The sequence below is a fragment of the Micropterus salmoides genome, unplaced genomic scaffold (genome assembly GCF_014851395.1).
Source record: "Micropterus salmoides isolate LMB-PRFRI ecotype aquatic unplaced genomic scaffold, ASM1485139v1 Ms_hic_scaffold_6, whole genome shotgun sequence".
Taxonomy (NCBI): Eukaryota; Metazoa; Chordata; class Actinopteri; order Centrarchiformes; family Centrarchidae; genus Micropterus; species Micropterus salmoides.
The window spans coordinates 8,520,141-8,543,784 of record NW_024044348.1 but is presented as its reverse complement, the minus strand read 5'-3'; the positions used below and the strand labels follow the sequence as shown (position 1 = coordinate 8,543,784).

Genomic DNA, 23,644 nt, shown 5'->3' with positions numbered 1-23,644 from the left:
TCTCCCTGCTTCCAGTGTTGTAAGTTAAGATAACCACCTGGTGGCTGTAGCTTAATAATAACAGACAGAGCTGATAGTGCAATTAGTTTAATTACCAATTAATCAAGTCAACTTTAGTGATTACATTCCTGTAATTCATCAATGAGAAGCCCTCAACCTGTACTGACTCACATTTTTATCAAACTCCATAGAACTATTTGACAGGATTACTAACATTAATATTAACATTAATTGTATTATGTTTCAGTGACTCATCTTCTAAATGTTTCAGTTACTTTCCCAAAAAACACTGACTTGTTTTTAACAGTATTTGGCAAGTGAAAGGTCAAATATAGACTCTGTTGTTACATACTACTGTTGTTACAGAAGGTGTTGTGTGAAAACCCTTGGGCACATCCAGTGGGCCGCTAATACAAGCAGCAAAACAAGTAGTGTAGAGAATATGTGATGAAAATGTATTTTCAGACAATAAGTCACCACCCACTCTGCTTCTTGGAAACCTCAGGGACTCTGATATTAAGAAACGTACACACACATACACATCTCATCATAACAACATCTCTCATATAAATAAAGGTTTACTTATAATATTTACACGTTATTTACTATGAGCTTTGTCAGGTTTGAGTCTATTTTCACAAACTCTCAGTGCATAAAGATGTGTGAGTTAGAGAGGTAAAAAGATCAAAGTTGTGGTTGGAGGGTCAGAGAAAACAAAGGCCTCATGCCCTGCAGTAGACACTGACCAGGAAAATTACACAGCATTTTAACAATTTCCTTAGCTGTGCTATTAGTGTTTTTGTTTAGTTAAAAAGTCCTTTCAGTGCTTTTGATTAGCCACGTGGCTCTAGGTCAGATTCATTTTAATCCTAACTAAAATAACTCTTCAATGGATTGTCATGAAATTTTGTACATACATGTTCACAAAAGGATGAAACTACTTGGTGATCTCCTGATTTTCCCCCTAGTGTCACCATGATGTTCACATTTTTGGTTTGGAGCAAAATGTCTCTAATGTCAGTTACTCGATGGATTACTGTACAATTTGCCATAGACATTCATGCTTCACTCAGGGGTTAAATTTTTCCAATATTTTGTTTTTGGATTATATGCAAAATTATTTAATTAATTAAAGCTTCAATTGTAGCATTCTAACACTAAACTTAGATGGTGAAAATGTCAAACATTACACCTGCTAAACACCAGCATGTTAATATTGTCATTTAAGTTATGTTAGCATGCGAGTTAGCAAGCTTCAGATCTGTATATGACTGAAAATAGTCCCAAGTCTACAGCTCTGTGACAAAGCATTGTTAAAATGTTGGAAATGTGGATACTTTTTGCTGTTGGATATATTTTACAGAATGCAACTCTTGCAATGAAGCTTCTTGTAAAAATGTTCTTTTTTAAAGGTGACAGTCACTACCATTGGATATGGAGACAAAGTGCCACAAACCTGGATTGGAAAGACCATTGCATCCTGTTTCTCAGTCTTTGCCATTTCATTCTTTGCTCTGCCTGCGGTAAGTGGAAACTGAAATAGCTGAAACAAGCTGTCTTTCCGGCTGAGATTCTTCTGTTCACATGGAATTGCTACCATTCAAAACAACAATCCCTGATAGATGGTGGTCTTAAAAACCACCAGAAAAATGAGTACAGATGAATTCCAACTGAACTAAAGTTGAAATCAGTTTGGTCTTTTAAATAGGTATTAAAAATTTGTCATTAAAAGTTTGTAGTTGATTCATGTGTAAACAAACAAACAAAAAAAAAAGTAATTTAACAACGCTGGCTCTGACATGTTTTACCAGCCACTGCAAATATTCAAAGTGATTATAGTTAAGTGCTGTGAGGACCTTGGCAAGCCATACAATAACTTTACAGTGTACTATAATTCAAGGGTGCAGAATTTAGTAGGGACATGTCCCTACCAATATTCAGTGACTACTGAATAAATTTGTTTAAAATATTTAAATACAACTAATGTTGTCCTTCAGTGTCTAGTCAATGCATTTCATACATAAACAGTTAAAGGGGCCATATGTAGTTTTTCTTGGGCTATAGCAGTGAGGTTTGAGATTGCAACCACTACCTTCCCAGCGTGTGCTTGTGCACATGCTCGAACTAATGAGCCAAAACAGATACAGACACCGGAAACAGCATCACACAACATGCTGGAAACTCCGGTAAACTCTCACTGCAACATTACAGTAATATTTTTATCAGCTTGACATTGAACTAATCCATGCTCGTTACATTGACTGCATACTCTGAGTTTACAACCCGTTCACAAATCGGCAATAACAAAAAAAAAAATTAAAAAAATATAATAAGTAGTGGTGTCCCCAGCTAAGAATCAAATCAGAATTGTCATGTTTTCCCATTGGGGGGTGTGCTCAACTTCGTTTCCCTGCGTGGGGCGAAGCTAAACAACACGACAGGGACGGGTCTGCTGTGGTTGGTCACAGGCTGGTCAACTGTGGCCTCCTCACTGCTTGGGGCCTCTGGTAACTCCACTAAGTAGCTGTGACTCTGCACCATGCAACTCCCCAGACTGTGACCCAGCCATGTGCCACACTATCTGGGATATCAGCAGCAACCTCAGCACACCCACACACTGCAAACAGGAGACAAGCAGAAACCCTTTACACAACAGCAATTTACAAACATTCCACATAACACATACACCCAGAGAAGAAGACAATCATAAGTCTGTACCTGCACACAGGAGACAAGCAGAAACTCTGAGCTTAGTGTGTGGCTGGTTAAATGACTGCAGATTGGAGGTCATGCCCAAGAACACCTGTCTGGCATCAGCCCATCCCCATGCAATCAGCCCATGTGAAAACCACACCCACCAAACGCTCACCCATCACACTATCACTGCACTCAAAATCAGGCCGATACAGGTCTACCCCATTGCACCTACACTGTACATTTACAGCTAAACTGGGGCTTGTTGTTGATCCATATCGCTCTGCTCTGCTTGTCTGCCATTCACCCATCTTGCATGCCTGCCAGCTCACAGAGAATTGCATGCACGTCGCAGTTCCACGGGTCTATTCCAAGGACTGTTTAAAAACAATATATTAGTTGTGTGGTTCATCAGTGGTGATAAATGATTCTAACGTCTGGTGCACAACAACTCTGCACAACACCTGTCTCTCTGCTTCTTCAGCCACACACACACTACGCCACACATGACGCCCACTTACTTAAGGTTACAATTGTGGATTTATTCACACACTTTAAAAAGATTTAATAAATCATAATAGGCTGTATATTAACTTATAGGGAGAAAACCAGTAGTAGTGCACGTTATTCGTTAATTTTTGGTTAACTTTGTGTTTATTTCTAGCTTTTGGATCATTGCCGCCTTTAAGTGTGTCGTAAAAACTGAATTAATGAGCAGTAACTCTGCTGTGCTGTTGTTCACAGGGAATCTTAGGCTCAGGCTTTGCCCTGAAGGTGCAGCAGAAGCAAAGACAGAAACACTTCAACAGACAGATCCCTGCAGCTGCCTGTCTCATTCAGGTATTTGCCCAAAAAATACTGAAACAGAACCACAATACAGCTGAGGCTGTGAACTGTCTCTAATCCCTATCTTATTATTGAGACTCTCCTTTCATGTAGCCTTTACTTTCATTCTTGCATGGCAGGCATGTTGGCATGAAATTGTCCTGTCCAACCAATATGTTGCTATTTTCATGCCCCTCCAGACATCATGGAGATGTTTTGCGGTGGATAACTTTGATTCTGCCACATTCAAGATGTTTTTGAGAAAGAGATCCAACATCACCGCCTCCTCTCTGTCTACCCCCAAACCCAAGAAATCGGTTAGTAATCATTTTATACATTTCACTGTAACTGCTATTCATACTCAGTTTCCAGTTTATTGCACCAAGGCAAAACTAATGCAGTATGAAGCAACAGCCCTGCAATACTGTTAAACCTTCATGAAGAATGTAATGTTCACTTGTTTTTTTTTTTAGAAACTCTTTTAGAGAGGTGTTGATTAACTTTATATACAACTGGAAATCCATTATTGACTGTCCAGTATACAATCTTATATTGCTTTCATAACGGTGTCACAATTTATTGTTGTGGTGATTTGAAGGATTGAAACTACTCTGGGTGATAAAATTTTAAAATTAAGGTTTAAAAAAAAATGACCATCATCATTATTGTGATACTGTAGGTGAATTTGTTGGTGAGGGAAAAAATGAAAAAATAAAATAAATTAAGACAGAACAGAAAAAAGTTATACAGCCAAGAAAACAGCCAGCAGCAGCTAAATATTAATATTGATTATTCAGTATTACTGCTAGTTGGGTATCAGACCATGCCCACACTAATGCATAAATTTTAAAATGTTGTGTCAAATGTGTTTCCCTTAGGGGCCTCACCTTAGAGTTGTGGAATCTCACAATAACAGCAATATGAAATTACAATAGTCATCTTACTGACTGACACTGTAACAGTAATTCCTGTGCAGCTGCACTTAGACCCTCAATGAAATCCCTACTCAGTCTTCATACGTTAATATACCAACTATGTCAATGACATATAAATAAAGTCAGCGGCCGACCACACACAGTCATGAAGAGAAGAAATGTTTTGGCCATATTTATAAAGGTCTGATAAGTTGAAAAGTTTCTTTATGTCTTCATTTTTGAAAACCACAACCATCTTTAAATCTTTCCACGATGAAAACAACATGGTTTTGCTGTTGTGTCACTTGGGTGTCAAACAAACACCTATACTGCTCCACAGGAACACTTTGTTGAGATGAGATGTTTGCATTTCTTGGGCAGGTGAAAATAAGGAGGATATTGAAAAGCACTGACAAGGACAACGGTCCAACTTCTCCCACAATTCCCAGCATCACTTACGACACTGTTTTTGACGGTGGGAGGGAGCTGAGTTCAGATGTTTACAGCACTGTGGGCACAGGTACTAAAAATGACACAAACTGTACAGTAGGCAAATCTCTGATGCACTAGCTTGGGTTCCAGTTCACTTTTATCAGTGTGAAAAACATTGCTTACAACATAACAGACTTCCGAATACATTTACACTGTTGAAAGGATGTTACAGTTAACAGGGCTCATACATTTCACCATATCTAAAGAGAATTTTTCAGTGTGTGGAAGATGTTGAACCAGTTAATAATGAGTTTCTAAAGTCATGCGCATAGTTTCATTAAAATCAGAATAAATACGCACGATGTAATTTAAGATGCACATAAGCATAGAAAAAATTAATAATGCCACACTGCCTGAAAACCACACATTCAGCGATGAAATGTTTGATTGGAATTTCAGTTGTAGGGTTGTAGCCACAGGATAGGAAAATAACAAAGTCCAAACATTAAAGACGGATGAGCACATTGCAGCAATAAAACGTGAGGTTGCACTGACGATCGTGAACTCTACTAGTGCACTGCTGAACTTGCAAAGCTCCACACAACATACATTACTGCTGGATCTATAGTGGAGAACTGAGAGTGATATTCTGTAAAGAAGCAATTCCAACCATTTACAGTGCTTTATCATTCCAGTATTATTTAAGGTAGATTGTGTGTTGTCACTCCACATTCCTCAATCAACTCATTTAAATCTTTTTTAGAAAAGCCGAAATAGTGATAGTGAAGTATTGGATGAAGGAAAATAAAACAAATTTAACAGAATCTCAGTTGACTTTGTCTTTGCCTTCAGTGGTTTAACAGTTCTGCAGAATGCACACAGAGAGTGAAAAGCAGGACTCAGAGGCGGAGCAGTAGAAAGCAATCAATCGTCTACTTGGTTAGAAGTTCAAGGCAGAGTTCGGAAACAGGTAATCAGTCAGCAAACAAGGCAGGCAAGGGACAGGCAGGCGGAACAGGCAGGCAAGAAAAACAAATGAAGGCTGGAAAGCTAAGACTGGGTAATACATTAGTCAATCTGGCAAAACACTGGGGAGAGAGGCCTGATATATATGTAGGGGAGATAATGAGGGAATGGGGAACAGGTCGGCTGGTGAGTAAGGGGATAGGAGGCCGGTACTACCAAGGGAGTTTAACCTACTCAGATTTAACTTGGGGTTATCAAGGAAGTCAGGGTTGACAAACTCTGACTTTCCTACATTATTGTGAAATGGTACTAAGACGGTGTATAAGATGTTGGTTAGTTGATTTGGTATCAACTTAACTGGAGTTTGTGTGTGTTTTCTTAAAAGGGCCGTGTTCTGCAATCAATCAATCAAACTTTATTTATATAGCACTTGTTGTACGAATGCACGATAATAATGCCACAGTATGAGGAATGTAAATTTGTAATTATCTTCACAGTGTGATTGATGTAATTCTCTATTTTGTATTTTATGGACTATTTCATGTGTAATATGATTAAGATGTAAAGGTACAACTGCGTATTAGGTCCATTGTAATAAAAAATGTATGGAGCCAGGGCAGGGAGAGGGCTAATAAACAAAGAAAAAACTCAGAACTTAAAGTGGTAAATTTTATGGGGGAAAAAAAAGTAAAAAATTTTATTTTTTGACCTTATAATATATAATTATGAGAAACTTTGTTGTTTTTTTCCCCCATGAATTATGCCTGCAGTGGAAAATTATATTATATTTATCAATCTGATTTAGCAATGAGGAAATAGTTTTAGCCCACAATCACCATATAATCATATGCATGGTTTAGATTTTTGGTGACTTTAATCTCAGGGAATTTCCAAGTTATATTGTTGTAAAATTAGAACTTTCATCTTGGAATATTTTCTTGGATTATTAACCCCCACCCTGGTTCTTTATTTTTTGGACACGTAAAATAGTCAGTCATTTAGGATAATTCAGCTGGACAGATGGGCTACATCTCAGAAATGAGCCTGTTATTGAATTAAGAGCTCCTCCCTAAATTACAGAGGCTGCAGGGCTACCTGTATGAAAGTCATGCTGTTGTGTTAGGAATAACTTCATTTCAGCTGCAACATCAGAGGAACAAGTCAGGATGAAATCTAAAATATTCTCTGAAGTGGTATGTATCTATAGTTCTTATTAACACTGAGTACAAATGTGGTGTGTAGGCTACACCTACATATAATAGCCTATTCCTGTATATGGGGTAACCTCAAGTTAACCTTGAAAAAACCTGCTTGGAGCACTTTAGAGATGCAACGTAAATTGCTTTGACAGCATAACTCGGGTAAATCTTATCCACCTTTCATAGTGCAAGTTAATTAGGAAGTTACACCTGAAGTTACCTGGATAAGCCAGAAACCTCACTTGGAAGTACAGACCACAGGTGACCGGGAATGCAACACACTGAGGGCAACTACAGGCAGGTGGGGAATGGCAGGTATCTGAAATGACAGGAGGAGGTTAATAATAAAAATAAGCAAAATGTGATGTCTCCTATTGACTTTAGTAATTAGACTTTTTCTCCAGCGCCATAATCAGGTGTACATTATAATTTGTCCAATACTTTGGTTAATGACCAAATTCTTTACATACAAAACTGATGACATTCTCGTCACCATAAGCTGTTGTTTGTGTTAAGTGCTAATTAGTAAATGTTAGGACTCTAAAGCACTAAACCAAGAACATAGACAGCGTGCTGACGTTAGGATTTAGTACAATTACTTACATTTAGTAAGTACAGCCTCACAGAGATGCTAGCCTGGCTGCAGACTCTTAGTCTTGTTACTGTATAAATCATTTTTACACTTTTTACAAAACTATTTGTCCGTGTAATCCCTACCTTTTAAAAATATTTATAAGAACAAAATGAATGATCATCATTATTATCATGAGTGCTGAGTGGAGGGCATTAATGGATTTTCTATTCTGAGAAACAAAATGACATGCTGCGGACAGTCTGTTTACTTTCAAAAGGAGATAAATATGAATACTTTTAGCAGGTCCATAATATGTAAACATCTAATTGGATCATAGTCTTTGTTGCATAGTTATATAACCTTTTTCTTTTACACCAGCTGGTAACCTGAAGATATGCCCACATGCTTGACTGCAGTGCAACATGTTACTGTGCAAATGGTTTTGCTTTGCACTCAGCTCTCAGTGCAACAGTAGAATTGAATTTGCCCAGTTATTTAGATGTATGCATGTCTGTTCGTTTCGTGTTCAATCAATATAAGTGTATTTGATTTGAAGGTAGATTGCTACTACACATCTAACATCTACAGCATGCTGCTTTTAACTATGAATCATTTAACTAATTTGCCACATTTGCATCTGTTGTGCAGTTGTATTGACTTGATGCACATTGACTGGCTGAAGACAAGTGCTCAGCAGCTTACAGAGTTGCCAGCTGACATTATCCTGATTGGATTTTCAGAAAACATAACCTAATTTCAGTCCTAAATTAAGTTTATACTTTACATTGTTTAGATTATTGAGATTTTGACTGATAGTTAATAAACAGATTGTTAGACTACATAACATGGATACAGTCCGCGTTTATACTAATTAGGGTAGGATAAATGACAGAAACACCGCTCTATACATATACTATATGTCTCTTGGGCTTCTGCCCTGTTTAATTGTTCTCTCTATATCTGCTTCTTCCATGCAATTTAACTGCCTATTTCCTTCCTTGTGTCTTTCCTCTCTTGATGTTTGTCTGTGGTTAAGCAGGATCCCACACTTTGGGAGGATGTGGTGAGCTGCTGTTAGTGTCCATGTCCTGCACATGCCCTTAGTACATTCAGTGTCCATTTTAACAGCCTCCTTTTTATCTTCTGTTATTTTAACAGCATGTTTTAATCGGTGCATGGTCCCGTTAAAATATGTTTATTTGTTTGCTTGATTATTGTCAGTGATGAATGTAAAATTGCATTCTGGGCAGCATTGTTTTTGACTAACATCATTGTAGTTGTCCCTTTTTTGCCCTGTGGTCAACTCTTCTCTTCATGTGTGCTTCAGATCACCAGCAGTCCTGGACGTCTTTGTCTTCCCTTCAGTTCAGCTCACCGCCTCCAGGTAACAGCATGTGTTAATATGAGTGTTTGCCTGTTGCTGTGTCTCTCCAGAAGTGAATAGCTGCATCACATGGGTCAGTTGTATTGTTGATATCTCAAGTGGTGGGACTAGTAAAACTGAAGTGTTGAATGTGTGAAGTGTTAAATGGATCTGTAATGCAATGTTTAAGTTGGTATATTTTAAAAATAAGTTTAATATCAGTTTTACTCAACATTTTTTACTTGATTTTAAAGCTGTTTTTTTAAAATAACAAATCATTTGTATATCCATATGTGTGGTGGAGTATCAAACAAGAATACCAAGTGGGTAAATCTGTTTTCTGTACTCTGTACTTGTCATGGCTTGTTGTGTCACATCTGTCCTTGACAGCACCAGTTAAGTTCCATTCAAAGTCCAATTAAAGTAGACGCATTTCACACATCAAAATCAAGCACAAGACCAGGTGTATAACACTTCTTTATCTGGTGCAGTTTTAAACACTGCATTTGAGAATCACACAATATATATGTTTGTCCAAATAAAGCTGAACTTCACCCTTTCCCAGTATTAGCCGAATGTGACTGTACACTCAAACTTTTTTTCCCAAATGACAGCTCTGTCATAATCTAAAACAGGATCACTAGTCACACAAGGCCATAAAGTTCCCCCAACAAAGACACCTTCCCAAAAGCATTAGCGACTTTGAGAAGCTGCATTAGCATTGTTTTATTCTTTATTTCAGCTATTTGCTGTGACTGTTACTTTTAGCATAGCAAGCTAATGCAATATATGGGCTAATTTTTTTCTCTTTTTCTTTTGGAAACTGTATGTTCTGGATGCACAGATACATTGACAAATAAAGTCTAAAGTGTGTGTTTGTGTGTGTGTCTGTGTGTGAACGTGCAGTGAAAAGAAGCCCTGGCCTTTTGGACATCCATTCCCCCGGCTCCCTCCAGAGGAACTGCAGCTTTGCAGATGACCTGGAACTGGATCCAGAGCGAGACAATGAACTGGCTCCTGCCACCTCAGTGTCACAGTGAGTTCACCAACATTGCGCTGCAATTCCATTCCATTAATGCTGTTTTTATGTGTAAGTAGGTTTAATGAGCATGTTAGAGAATGTTTGCATATATTTTTGCTACTTGTAATTAACCTTTGTAATATGCTAAGCCCCAGAGCGTCCCTATCTCTGCTGTGTAAAAATTCTATATTAGGAAAAAGCATTTGTGCTTGCTGAGACACTTGCACAGTAAGAGACTGAGACTGATATGGGAAATGAGTGTTAAGTAACTGCAGTGTAATGTATGTGCACAGTAAGTAAAACAAATAGAGCGACAGTTTTGGCCCATGGGATTTCCTTTCTAAACAGTGGGGTAATGATGCAGAGTGGGAAATGCATGCAGCAGCATCACTCTGTGCTCTGCTGACTCCAAAATATATAACCAGCTGTTCTCATAGAGCAATGCCACATGAAATCTATGCTAAATGCAAAATTGAGCCATTATGAGATAAATCTTCTTGTTTTATCCATGACAAGAGATCATCTAGTTAAACATGCCTTTTTTCTTTACCTGGTTAGTCAAAGTTCTGTGGAAAGTCTTCTATTTTAAGCTGAATTACAGATTGAATTCCAAATCTTCCATATTTTCTAGAGCAGTGGTTGTCAAAGTGGGGTCCAGGGACCCCCAGGGTCCTTGAGGGAGTTCCAGGGGATCCCCAGCAATAATGGGAATAATTTATTTTCACTTTCGATCCATAAGTAAGTAACACAGTGACTATTTTGGTCATGCGTTTCATGTAGCTTTTTATAGCTTGACAATTTTATACTTTATAAATTTTTGTTTGTAGTGTGCACCAAGACGCCAAACAAAATTCCTTGTATGTGTAAACCAACTTGGCAATAAAGCTGAGTCTAATTCTAAAAGCAACATTTCTATCAATTGGGGGACACTGAGACAAACTCTTATCAATCAGTGATCCGTGGCCTAATTTGTGTCAGTTTTGAGGTCCTTGTTGTGAAAAAGTTTGAGAACCACTGTTCCACAGCAGTGGAGAAAGTTCTGTTCAGTTATAAATCCAAAATGCAGCATAGATTCTTGATGAGGAATAGATCACAGAAGTCATATTTCTGCTGCTGCCTTGGTATTGACATCACAGTTCAGTTTGTTTTGGTAAATTGAAGATGATGGTATTGTGAGATTTAACAAAGCTGCCATATTTTTTGTCACAAACAAAAAGTACACCCCTGGTAACACTGCACACATATCCTTTAAAGTTAAACTCAACTTTGATGGCAATAAAAAATGGTACAGATAGGACACCCACCAAGTTGAATCACTGTTAGAAATTAGGGCTGTGCCTTCTCAGGAATGTACACTTAGCAGCAGAACACTTAGCCCATGAGATGTAACATTGCATAAGATTGGGGCCATGAAAAGACAAGAATATATTTTAAAGAGGTGGTATTATGCTCATTTTAAGGTTCAAAATCTTCATTAGTAGTTGTACCTGAACAGGTTTACATGGTTTAATTTTCATGGTGTAACATTAGCATTATAGATATAACTTTAGTTGTGTTAGCCAACGTTTACAACAACTCCGCACTTGTACAGTCTGTGAAGTTACATTGCCGTGTTTATTTTAAATATAATTCACAACCAATAAAGCATACTTACAGGTTGTGATTGTGAATTTCCAGGCCCAAACAGAGTCGGAGTTGCGTCGTCTTTTAGGACTAAACGTTGAACTGTTGTCGGTGTTCTGACGATCTATGCTGCCTTGCTGAAAAATGCTACCATTGCACAAATCGATAGACTCGACCCTACTCGGCCCTGCTCCGTTTTCCATTGCAGATAGTACCCAGAGATAGTACGTAGCTTGTCGTCATAGCGACGCCACACGTAATGTTCAATGCGACACACACACCAGTGATCCACACAGCTTTCTCTTTTTTAAGTTAAAACGTTTCAACATTCCTCAGAATGTAAAGACAGATAAGCGGTATGAAAACCTTCCAGCTGTGTTTTCCTCTGCTGTTGTTGCTGCAGCGGTCTGTGTGACGGCGGGAGATGAGGGCTCTGTGAGCGGGCGGCTGGCCGGCCTCACACGCTCCTCCCGCGGGTCGGCACAGGCTTCCCCCGCAGCCACTTGCGGAGCTCCTCAACTCCGAAAATATTCAAGCACATTTTTGTTCCGCCATCACTTCTCCTAAAACTGTCAATATTCGAAATCTACACACTCACCTCAAAACTTCTCAGAAGTGGATTTAGTGATAAAATTCCATACGAAAACTGAAAAATATAAAACTTTCTGTTGCTGGCCTCTGTCTGGTGCACGCAACGATGGTGCAGTGAAGAGTGAATATTCTCCCTGACCAGTCAGCAGTCTGTCGTATTTTCACATTACATTTTAGTATCCCTCAGCTCGCTTGGAACCTCGACGGAGGTGAGGTGATACGAAAAAAAAGTACCTGGAAGCAGGTACAGGTACAACATTTCTACAATGGAAAACCAAACAAAGGCGAGTCGAGCCAAGTCGAGCTGGGACTGTGCAGTGGAAAAGGGGCTTAACTAAAATCAAAGGGCCTCCGCTAAGACTAGCTTGGTTTGAGGGCGTGCCTGACCCCACTAGCCGCTTGGCAAGCTTTATGACACGTTTTCATTGTGACGTCACTGTGAAGGAAGGGAAACGGCTGGACTACAAACGAGCTGTTTTCAAGCGATTGAGAGCGGGGCTTTCTGTGGGAGATGGGAACTCCCTTTGGGCTGGACTTTTGGCTTTTTCACTTTGCAAACCTATTACATGCACAAAAAAGAGATATAACTCAATAAAGGAGAGGGAAAAAGCCAAAAAGCATAATACCAGCTCTTTAATAGGCCTACTATTTAGGGAAAAAAATGTATTAATGAAATAGCTGATAGTGGGGTCTGGGGGTCCTCCCACAGAAGATTTTGAGCATTAAACACTTAATTTCTTGCTTTCTGTAGACATTTTCTGGAGACATTTTCTGCAACAGGGAAGCACAAAATTCAGGTGGCAGGTGACAATTCAAGCAAGAGATGTGATTGGGCCGGCCCAGTGTCAGTATAGAAAATTAACCAATGGGCCACTGTCCTTTACGGGCCAGTTGTTGGCCCATTTTTTAAAAACAGTTATGACAGTTATAAATACATAATTTACGTTACAGCAGCCCCGAAGGTGCGTCGGCCCACCAGGCAGTCCTGCTTAACACTTAACTGATTGTTTGGCTATCATTTAAAACACGTACAAAATATGTGTTTTAAATGATAGAGAGTGTAGAGAGATTGTTGTGTTATGAAAAACTGAATAGGACATTCAACCTCTTGTCCAACACAGTAATACTTATTTCATGCTTGAATGTTGGTGGGTCTGTTCATCAGCTTTTGGGTTTGATAATGAAAAGCTTAAGGAATAGAGCAACATTTTGGGAAATACGCCTACTTGCTTTCTTGCTGAGAGTAATTCTTTTATCTGTTCACTGAATATAGGTTCATTTTAGCATAAACTGGGATTAATGACTTATTGGAGTGTTGTCATCATCATGAGTTGGCATTCAACCAGCAAAGACTCAAGGAAGAAATTGTCCTGTACATAACCCCCATGAAATCGCAAATTGTTGTTTTTACACTCTGTTTTTGTACAGATTCAACAAATTAGATATAACGTGTTAATTAGTGAGCTTTAGAGGTGCTCGTATCTGGGATTAGCTTTGGATAGAGCCAAGCTCCTGTTCCCCCCTGTTTTTAGTCCTTGTGCTAAGATACACTAATGGTCTCCCAGCCTCAGTTTCATATTGACTATCTCATCTACCGCTCACAAGAAAGTGAATAAGCTTGATTCCCAAAATGTCAAACTATTTCCTTTAGGATTAAAACCTTAAGATATCTTTTCTTATCTTAAGATATACAAATGTTTGTTAATGTTAGGATAAAGATGAACACTTTCACGATTCAAACAGCACATTCAGCAGAATTTAAAAATTCTCATTAGAGTTGAAAGAAATTGTGTCGGCCTATTTGCCTCACTGTCTGTTTCTGGTTATATCACCACCATTTGTGGTGGAAAATGGATTTCTATAATAGGTCACAGAGAGCGCAGTACTTATATCCCATTATGTAGTGCTAATTTGACATAATGTTACAAAAGCTGCATTTAAAAATCAGCCCATATCATGGCCTGTGAAAAGTCCATTATGATACACACTGACCTTGTTCCTATAGTCTTTCACGTAACTGGACTTACAAAGAGCTCAGTACTCTTCCCCCACAGTCTCATTCACTGCTTTTCCAGGGTAATGAACCCTGATGAGGTTCCTTAATAATTCCCACAACATTGTAATGGAGGCTAAATGCACTACAATCACTCTGGGCTTTGTATTAATAATTTTCACACAGACACACACAGATCCCAAAAATCACCCTTCCTTTCTTCTTACTGCACCTTGATCACATTCAAAGGAAGACAAGTCATAAGGGAGAGGCTTTTGATGTAGACTGAGTAGTAACCATGAAACTGTGCTGCACTGAATATTTTCCCCTAAATTAATTTTTTGGGTTTGAGTTTGGGTCTGAAGGCCATGTCAACCATAGTTTCATAGTGATACATGTTTCATACAAGAAAATAAAAACCGGGGTTAAAGTAGGGCTAAAGCAAAGTTCTGTTGCGTTTTAAGAAGACTAGACTAGACTAGATGTTTACATGGATTACTCTCAGCAAGCAAGTTCAATAGCAATTCCCACAGCACTCTCAAGTCTGTTACAAATTTTGAAATTAACATGAACACATTCATATGAAACGCTCTCACACAGATTGACAGAGTCACACCGAAAAGCCATCCGGGTGATCCAGAGAATGCGTTATTTTGTGGCCAAGAGAAATTTTCAGGTAAGTAATACACCTTTTTATAGCAAATAACTTTTCTACTAAAATGTTGGGGGAAAAAAAGATTTTCAAATGCTCGCCTAAAATTGACCTATCTGTGCATTTTGAGGTGACTTAATACAATTTTGTTTCACTCACAGGCACTTTTTCAATGTTAAGATTTCAGTAATCCAACTAACCTGAAATTGATTTGTTTATTAAGTAAGTACACAATATGTACATTTGTTATTGGCGTATATGCTCTCACTTCACACCAGCAGAGATTGGGGAGTGACAATAATTAACTTTGCCCCAGGGAAACGTAGATTCAGACCTAAGGGTGGATACAGGTTGGGCTTATGAACAGTAGGAACAGCAGGTGTTTCTAATGGTGTTACAGCAAAGGTTGCGAATGAAAAGTTCAGCGGAAGCATAACAAAAAAAAAAAGTGGGCAGAGCTTTCACCACTGAAATTGATTGCATTATTGCAGAAGTGGTCTAATTAAACCTTCCTTTGTGGTTTGTTCCATTTCCATCTGTCTACTAACATAGAATTGATATATTATTAAGTGAATAGAAAGTAACGCGTGTACAGTAGTAATATTTGGAACCTCACCACTCCTGCAAACACACATCAAGCTCAGCGGGAAATATTAGGGAGTGACAAAACCAAAGCCAACATGAAGGAAAACTTCACAAACGTAGAATTCTGTAACAACATTATTTTCCAAAACAAAGCACAAATATTGTAGACAGAAAAGTGGAGGTTTTATGCCTAATAAGAAGTGTACGATGAAAATATTTTTATGGAAATATTTTTTTCCATTGCAGCAAGCTCGTAAACCGTATGATGTGCGAGACGTGATTGAGCAATACTCCCAGGGTCACCTCAACCTCATGGTGCGCATCAAGGAGCTGCAGAGAAGGTAAACTGCTTAATTAAGAAGAGCTTCATATGAATTACCTCCCCTGAGCAATACATAGACAAATGGTGGATGATGTTGAAAAATAAATCAGGAAAGCAGAAGAGTCGGGAAATGAGAAAGGATATGTTCTTCTGACTTGAGCCTCCCATTGTTTCTCTCAGACTGGACCAGTCTATAGGGAAAATAACTTTGTTCCAGTCAGGCTCAGGTAATGAATCACTCCACTGCTCTCTCAAAATATAGTAAAGAAACTATGGATACAAATCACAGTCCTAATCCTCCTGTTTTATAATTTACTTGACTATTGTATCCCACTGAAGACCGAGCCAAAGACAAAGGCACCAACTCTATCGGATCCAGACTCAACAGGATGGAGAACAAGGTGGGATTTGTGCAAATTCTGTGAAAAACTGAAACAAAAGTCTTTTGCTTTTCACCATTTCAGATACTTTCTTTTTTTTGGAAAAGTGCAAAGTCAAAAATGTACATGACCATATTTGTCTTCTTTTCACAATATGAAAATGTAACAAATAAGCTTTCATCAGGTGCAATACAGTAGCAGTTGCACCTATCAAAATAAACTCAAATTGAGAATAGTTTTGCATAATTAAAAGTTTAACTGGCTTTGCTTACTGTAAAGTATTATGAAATAGCTTGTGCCAGTTCTGCAGCAAAAAAAGAAACAATGAGTTTGTTTTTGCTTCATTTCTGTGGTGTTTCAAAACAAAAATCAAAAATGTTCAATCACAACCTCTCCCAACTCAATTCCAAGTGTGCCTTACATTCCTGTCTTGCAACCATGGATAAAATGATCAAACAAAATTAATTTCTTGTCGGGAAATTAATTTTCTTGAATAATAAGGTGATTGACGTAGACATTTACTTGTTATTAAATGAATAACAAAACTTAAATGCTGTGAATGTGTCAGTTACAGGGCTTGTAATTTTCACCAGTAAAGCTCTGTTGTATTTTTTGAAGTTGAAATGATACCTGTTATTTACAGAATTTCTATTCTTGAAATGTAATTTTGTTTGATTATATACCTTACCTAAAATACAGCAGCAGAAATTATTTGGCAAAGCGTTGAAGGTTAATACTATAAAACTTTTATCACACACAGGGTAATTTAATTACACAAAAGACATAATAGTAACATTTGGACTCTTAAAAGTACTTTTAATTTGAAGGAGTAAAAATCATCATTAATCCAAATCTGAGGTTGCATGTTATTTTACTTTGATTTATCAATATTTGATTCAACTCTCACAGATAACACACATGGACCAGACGTTAAACCGCATCGCAGAGTCCCTCGCCTTTCTGCTAGACCAGAGGGATGTTGATGGGGGCGAAGGTGAAGGCAGGCAGAGGCCACGGCTTGGACGGACCTCTAATGTTCTCCCCAGCCAGGACAGCCTGCCAAGCTACGACCAGCTATCTTCATCACCTTCGTCCTTCTCCAACACCGCCAGCACTGCGGCTTGCCTCAACCATCCCCTGAGCACCACCGCCAGTCAGGATGAGAACTGCTGAAACCTTCAACCAAGTAGCCTCAGAGTCTGTCTGTCTGTCTGTCTGTCTGTTAACAGATCCATGTCAAGTGAAAGTTAACTGGCTGATGAGAAGGTCACGGCTAGCCTTAGCTAAAGCGAAAACAATATTTACTTTTTCCCTAGGTCTTTTCTGTAAATGTATACTCTTGAGACAGACAAGTTAGGTAAAAACTTGTGGTCAAAAGCAAAAATTAGGCATATAACAGACAGAGAGACAAGAGAGGCAAAGGTCAGACTAACATCTTCGCTGATCCAATCATGATGGAGAAAAACTCCATAGCTAAACTCCTTCTACAGCTATCGTAACAAGCTTAGATTTAAAAGAAACTGTTGTTTCAGCTTCTGATTCTATAGGAATTCATGCGACTTGGTTTGGTAAATATGGGCAGACAGACAAAAGATTTCCTATAAGTTATGGACATTACACATTTAAAATAAAGTATGTTTAAACAAACTGTTTGCCTGAAAAACTGTAACCCTTTTTTCTCAACTTTACTGCTTTGCTGAATGTTGGCATCATTATGTGAAATATCTCATAAGAGGATGTGGGACATATGTGAAAATCGAATTACTGACATTTCAACACAGATATTTTAGCATATTGTATGAGCATTAGTTTCATAATCTTGAAGGGCAAAGTCACTTTGAAATTATTTCCCTATAGATATTACTTGAAATGTATTCATGTTTACAACGGCATATTAGGGCCATTGTATAGATTTTTATTTCCTGAGTCGTGGAAGAGGGGTAATATTCCGAGAAAAAAAATAAATTCATACATATTTGAGAAAAAAACACATTTATGAGAAAAAAACTTGTCTAATGTGCTTGTGTTATTAAATGATCTGTAGCATACTCTTTTAAAAGCAGGGTATGCAGATGTTAATAACAACAGCCATAACTGCAAGGCAAACCAATAACCAATTAGTATTATGAGACTTTCTATATTTAAAGAAATATAAGAAAATATAATAAGACTTTTATAAATGACACATGCTTTCAAATGGATTTGTTGCAATCCCTTAAATCAGCCTGTCTGAAAGCTTCACCTTTTCTCAAATGTCTGCAATAACTCTTGTCTTGTATTTTTTTCTTCGAAATGTACCACTTTAATCTCAGAGAATATCTGAGTTTTTTCTCAAAATGTTACCCCCATCCCCGGCTCCGTCACTTGTTTTTCTTTAATAGTGGCCCTAATATGCGGTACAGGTTAATGCCAAAGACATTGCATCATATACTCTGATTCAATAATCTATATTCTTTTGAAATTAAAGTCAATTTAATTGCATTCATCTTTTGGGAGAGGCCTAACATTTCTATAGTTCACTTGAAAACTTTCACTTCAATCAAATGCTGTTTTTTTTATTGTATTTCACTTTTGGTAAATCTATAGAAATATTCTTCGACAGCAATAAAATTGTGAAAATTATTATCGAGTCTCTGTGGGATATGATATTGGTAATTCAATTAGTTATTCCACATAACTAAAGGAGGCATTAACTAAATCCAGTTAAGATGGAGAAAAACACCTTAGTTAAATTTCTGCTAACGCTAATGTAACTAGCTTAGCAGATCTCAGTAGCTACCATCTTAGCTTTTACCTGTAGTGAAATGACACATGCATAATAGCAAAACTAAACAGATACAGACAGATATTCATTCAATTCTTGTAAATGATCAAAATTATAGAATTTATAAATATATACGTTGAAAACTCTACTGCTTTGGCTAATTACTCTTAAGGGACCGCCTTGTATTTCAATACTGAAAAAATTCAATTTAATGAAATGGTGTTTTACTGTTTTAATTTGATTTCACTATTTTGTAAATGTTTAGAAATATTCATTTGTTGCAATAAAATGTGGAAATTATTACCCAGTGTCATTGTGTTGTGTCTGGTGCCTTAAGGAAAATCCAACTGATCTCTGACCAAAACAAATGAGCTTTCAGTTTCAGTAAGATCTTTTCCTTTTGCCAGTGGCTCTTTGATAAGTTTGAAAAGTTGTCCTGTTTAATGTTCTTGCAGCGTTTCAGTGTTCTCCTCAGTCGCCCATCAAATGGAAGCTTCACTTTTGAGTTTTAGAAATTCAAGTTATTGTTTTCTTAATAGTCATGTACCACTCGTGTTGGCAGCAGAATTTCTTTTCTTGTTGTGAGGTTGGGGTGGCTATGTTCATTGTGTCCTCACTGACTTATGGAAATAGCCAAAAGCGCAGCTAAAACCATGCTCTTTAACCAGGTCACCTTTGGGCAGCAGATGGTGACCTTTTCCCCTCTGGCCATCCATAGGGTGTCCAGGCATTCCTTCACAAGTGGCCATGTGGAGAAAAGGCCCAAATGACCATCTGCCTCTGGTGTCTACGACAATGGGCCCCACCCTTCTAAAGTGTGCTGATGGTGGTTGGCCTTTGTGTTGACCAGGAGGTGGGTGAGGGGAGAGTTTCATTACAGAGAGGGTGTGGAGATTTTAAATACCCCCCCAGTCCCCATTATTAGTATTATTTGGGGTATTGGGAAATGGAATGTGTAACAAATATAAAATTAAAACAAATATTTGCATTTAAGGCTACAATTTACTGAGATGCTTTTTGCTGAATCATCATGCTTGAATGTACAAAGCTAAATATATATATAGATAGATAGATAGATAGATAGATAGATTCTTAATACATAGAGTACATAGATTTAACTTCTCCTAACTTATACATTTCTGAATCTACACACACTCCTAGATGGTTATATTATCAATTTAAGACTAACTTATTTATGTCTTTCCTGTAGTTTTCTCATTTAGCCTCTTCTAATTTGGACAACTGCATCAAAACCTGATCAGAAGAAGCCATAACATACTATAATGTTAATTGACAAAATCTCTACATCAGATAGTGAAAGCTTCATTCACTGATGATGTACTGAGCAGCTTGTAGTACATCTTTAAGGGAATTTAATTAAGGTTGTGGGAGGGGAAAGTGGGAACACATGGGACCCTTTGGGCCCATGGGATAGTTTGATTATTGATTTATTGACTAGAAATCTGGACATAAATCTAGTAGAACAGAGTATAAGATCATCTGTTCCTAATGGAGAAATAACACACTTAATATTGGTTGTCCTTGGTATTGAGCCATTTAAAAATGTAAATGTGATGTTTGCTTTTTCTTTTATGCTTGAACACAGTCCTCTTGCTCCCATAGCATACAAGTAAACACAAGCCAAAGTGAGAATAAACATTAATAGGATTGTCTTGGGCACATGTCAACTGCTTTGACTATGAAAAGGGACAGAGTGAAAAGAGAAAAGTTGAGGAAAGACCTGGGGGGTCGAGGAGCTCCAAAGGCTGATTTGCAGGTGAAATAGATGGCACACTCTGCTATGTGGCCATTGTCCTGCTCCACGTCCAGATGGCCTTTTGAAATTCTTTAGAGCTGAAACCTCAACACTGTGGGGGTGAATACGCTTCCTGTGGGATTTGGCCTCTCTAATGGTCCAATTTGGCCATCATATTAACAGATATAATTTTGAGCCTGACAGTACAGTCCTTACTTATTATAAAACATCTCATAATACAACCCAGAAAATGGAATTACTCTAAAACATTTTTATTTTTTCGATTGCCAACTTGAATTGATTTTTTGATAACTTCTATGTCTGCAGTCATATTGAAAATCCAATCATTTTAAATTCTGTTCATAAATGGCTGCAATTATAGAACTCCATGGTCAGGTTTTTTTTTTATGACAATAAGTTATCACGGAATATTTTAGATAAAGTGTTACTCTTCTGATAATGACAGTCTTTTTGTACTTTTAATTGACTAAAACAGTTTAGGAAAACGTTGCAGTTTTCACATATAAAGGCAGAGTGGACACAGTGTTTGACAGAGTGGGATTAGAAAGTTGTGTTCAGCGTAAGGACTTCTTCAAAATATCTTTCCTTCAAGCAAAATGTCACAATGCAAAAGAGACATGTTGTTGCATAAACATATTATTTTGTATATTATACATGTATGTGCTACAGGGCCAAGTTTATTTGGAAGCTTTAGACAAGAAGTCCTGGTATATAGATTTGTTGGAGAGGCATTTCTTGGAGAACTGAGAACACATTTTACTTAAGATGGGGGACATAATTAAGATGCTATGAATGTTCTACAGGACTAAATAAACCAGTTTGATGTGATGGATGCAAAATCATTTAATTAGCATCTATGAACAAATTCATTGGGATATGGATAAATGTGTTTTTGTCTAAGAAGCTTTTCATTGTGTTATTTGTGAAAGGGAACAGTTCCCAAGTGAACAGCAGAAAATGTAATAATTACTGAATCAGAAGTACAATTAGTGTCACTTTATTAAAATTGCAATATTTACATTTACATTAGGCATTTACAATCTGCATCTCAGTTAATTTAGGCAAACACGACAATGACAAAATAGTGCTTTTACAGAATAGAAGCAGCTCATATAACAAAAATCCACATACAAGATTGACAAAGTGATCAAACATACATTAAAAAAAATCCTTTCAGTCCTTTAAACATAATATTCAGTAATACTGATGGAAATGATAAAAACATCTCTAAGCAAACATATTTGTGATATTATCAATGAAAAAAAAATTAAATAAATTAAATATATTAAATAACACAAATGGATTAATTCCACTCCAGCTCACAAACACTAAAATTGGCAATAAAATAAAATAAAATAAAATAATTTGGGGCAGTGAAAAGGCCTTGGTCAGGGCCCATAAAAATGTATCTAGAAATATAAATAGTCCATTTTCAGTCGCATGTTCATCTTATTGTTTTGCACAGAGCTGCTTCACTGGGACTTGTTTGGAAAGGATTCAGGGTGCTCTTGGTTTCAGTAGTCCTCCTTCTCTTTGCGAAAAAATCTGAGAAGAAAAATAAGAAGAAAGAAGATGTTAACACACTTGTCATTATACTTTAATAGACGTGGGTTACAGGATGAACAAAGGAATTCATCCAAAAGACTTGTTCCCTACCTGTAATTTGTGCATTGTTTCTGGGCTTGGTTGACGGTTTTGAGAGCATCCTCTTCCTTCGGACGGGCGTCACTTCAGCTGGACACTTGTGTTTGTTGGAGATGCTGGAGCAGTTCTCCTGGTCGGTCCCTGCGCTTTCTTCAGGGTAACTGAGACTGACATCACCCTCAGTGTTTGAAGAACAGACAGCGTCCTTCAGCTGTGCCGACTCCTGATAGAGAGCAGCCGCGCAGTCTGCGGGTACTTCCTCCCACTGAAACCTGCCTGCCAGCGGCGTTTCAGTCTGGAAGTTAAAGTTCCAGCGACGGCTGTCCTGCTCAGCGATCTCCTTCAGCCTCTGCGTCAAGTCGCGGCGCAGCTGGTCGTGGTCCACCGGGCCAAAAAGACTCCTGCAAACCGACTCTCTGCGCCTGATGGGATTCATCCTTCAAGTAGTTCTGGTGAAGTTTTGGTGGGAAACGTCTTCCTGTTGTTTAAGATGGAGCTGTTGTTGCTGTCTAACCCTGGTCTGCTCTGGTCAGGACAATGCCGCAGGGCGATTTAAAGGCTGCAGGGCGCACGATGTTCTGTTTGTACACAATGAGCAGAGGCTGCTGATTGGCTGCAGCTCTCTGAATTAGAGGATAAGGGGAGGGGGCGAAATTCATCTATTGTGTGATGACAGACTGCAGACCACTGAGACCATCAATAATGTCTCAGGTTCCATTAGGGATGCTTTATGTAATACTGTGATGAACACAATCCTATAAAGTCATGATCAATTTTTAATTAATCACAATAATAAGGATCATTTGCAAACTGTTGGCAAGAGCTAAAAAAAACCCCAAAACTTCAGTGTTGCAGTCTTTATACTCTGTTTCCCAATGAAAGTGCACCAAAATGCAGCAGTGCAGTTTAGCCTCCATGTAACAGTGATTAGTGGCCACTACAGGGATTTCTGCCTATAAAGGCCAAAGTCTTCTTGCCAAAAGTAGATTGAAAGTAGGTTTGTGGTCCAAAACGAAAAGTAGTTCAAATCAGGAGATGGGATTTGGCTCAAGTTACACATAGGTCAAGACTACAGTAATTAAAATAGCTGTCTTTGCTTTGATTGCTTTTTTATCCAATGAAAGAAGAGTTTCCCCCACAGGTTAGAGTTGTAGAAAGGTTGTATTTTTTAAATTTGCTGTAGAAATGCAAATAAATGTTGCTACCATAAATTAAACATGTATCAAATGTGATTTCTATAAATAAACTGTTCTGTAAACTTCTGCTGAGAAAATTGTTAAAAGCCCTGTCCTCACTTACAGAGTGAAACACATTCATTGTTCCCA

At 37.9% G+C, this 23,644-nt stretch overlaps 2 protein-coding genes across 2 annotated transcripts in view; one reads left to right on the top strand and one right to left on the bottom strand.

The window, feature by feature from the left end:
• kcnq1.1 (potassium voltage-gated channel, KQT-like subfamily, member 1.1) overlaps nucleotides 1-18,086 on the top strand; it is a 45,837-nt gene extending 27,751 nt beyond the window's left edge. The window contains exons 7-17 of the mRNA XM_038701719.1: nucleotides 1,413-1,523; nucleotides 3,439-3,534; nucleotides 3,720-3,836; nucleotides 4,815-4,953; nucleotides 8,932-8,988; nucleotides 9,874-10,003; nucleotides 14,796-14,871; nucleotides 15,679-15,773; nucleotides 15,935-15,981; nucleotides 16,094-16,155; nucleotides 17,044-18,086. Coding sequence (XP_038557647.1) covers nucleotides 1,413-1,523; nucleotides 3,439-3,534; nucleotides 3,720-3,836; nucleotides 4,815-4,953; nucleotides 8,932-8,988; nucleotides 9,874-10,003; nucleotides 14,796-14,871; nucleotides 15,679-15,773; nucleotides 15,935-15,981; nucleotides 16,094-16,155; nucleotides 17,044-17,307 — 1,194 coding nt within the window. The 3' untranslated portion in view covers nucleotides 17,308-18,086. The remainder of the gene's footprint in view (nucleotides 1-1,412; nucleotides 1,524-3,438; nucleotides 3,535-3,719; nucleotides 3,837-4,814; nucleotides 4,954-8,931; nucleotides 8,989-9,873; nucleotides 10,004-14,795; nucleotides 14,872-15,678; nucleotides 15,774-15,934; nucleotides 15,982-16,093; nucleotides 16,156-17,043) is intronic.
• Nucleotides 18,087-21,620: 3,534 nt separating this feature from the next.
• cdkn1ca (cyclin-dependent kinase inhibitor 1Ca) lies at nucleotides 21,621-23,363 on the bottom strand. The gene is made up of 2 exons (XM_038701706.1): nucleotides 22,332-23,363; nucleotides 21,621-22,220 (listed from the first exon to the last, which is right to left on the bottom strand). The coding sequence occupies exons 1-2, from the start codon at nucleotides 22,753-22,755 to the stop codon at nucleotides 22,120-22,122; spliced, it is 525 nt and encodes a 174-aa protein (XP_038557634.1). The 5' UTR covers nucleotides 22,756-23,363; the 3' UTR covers nucleotides 21,621-22,119.
• Nucleotides 23,364-23,644: the final 281 nt, after the last annotated feature.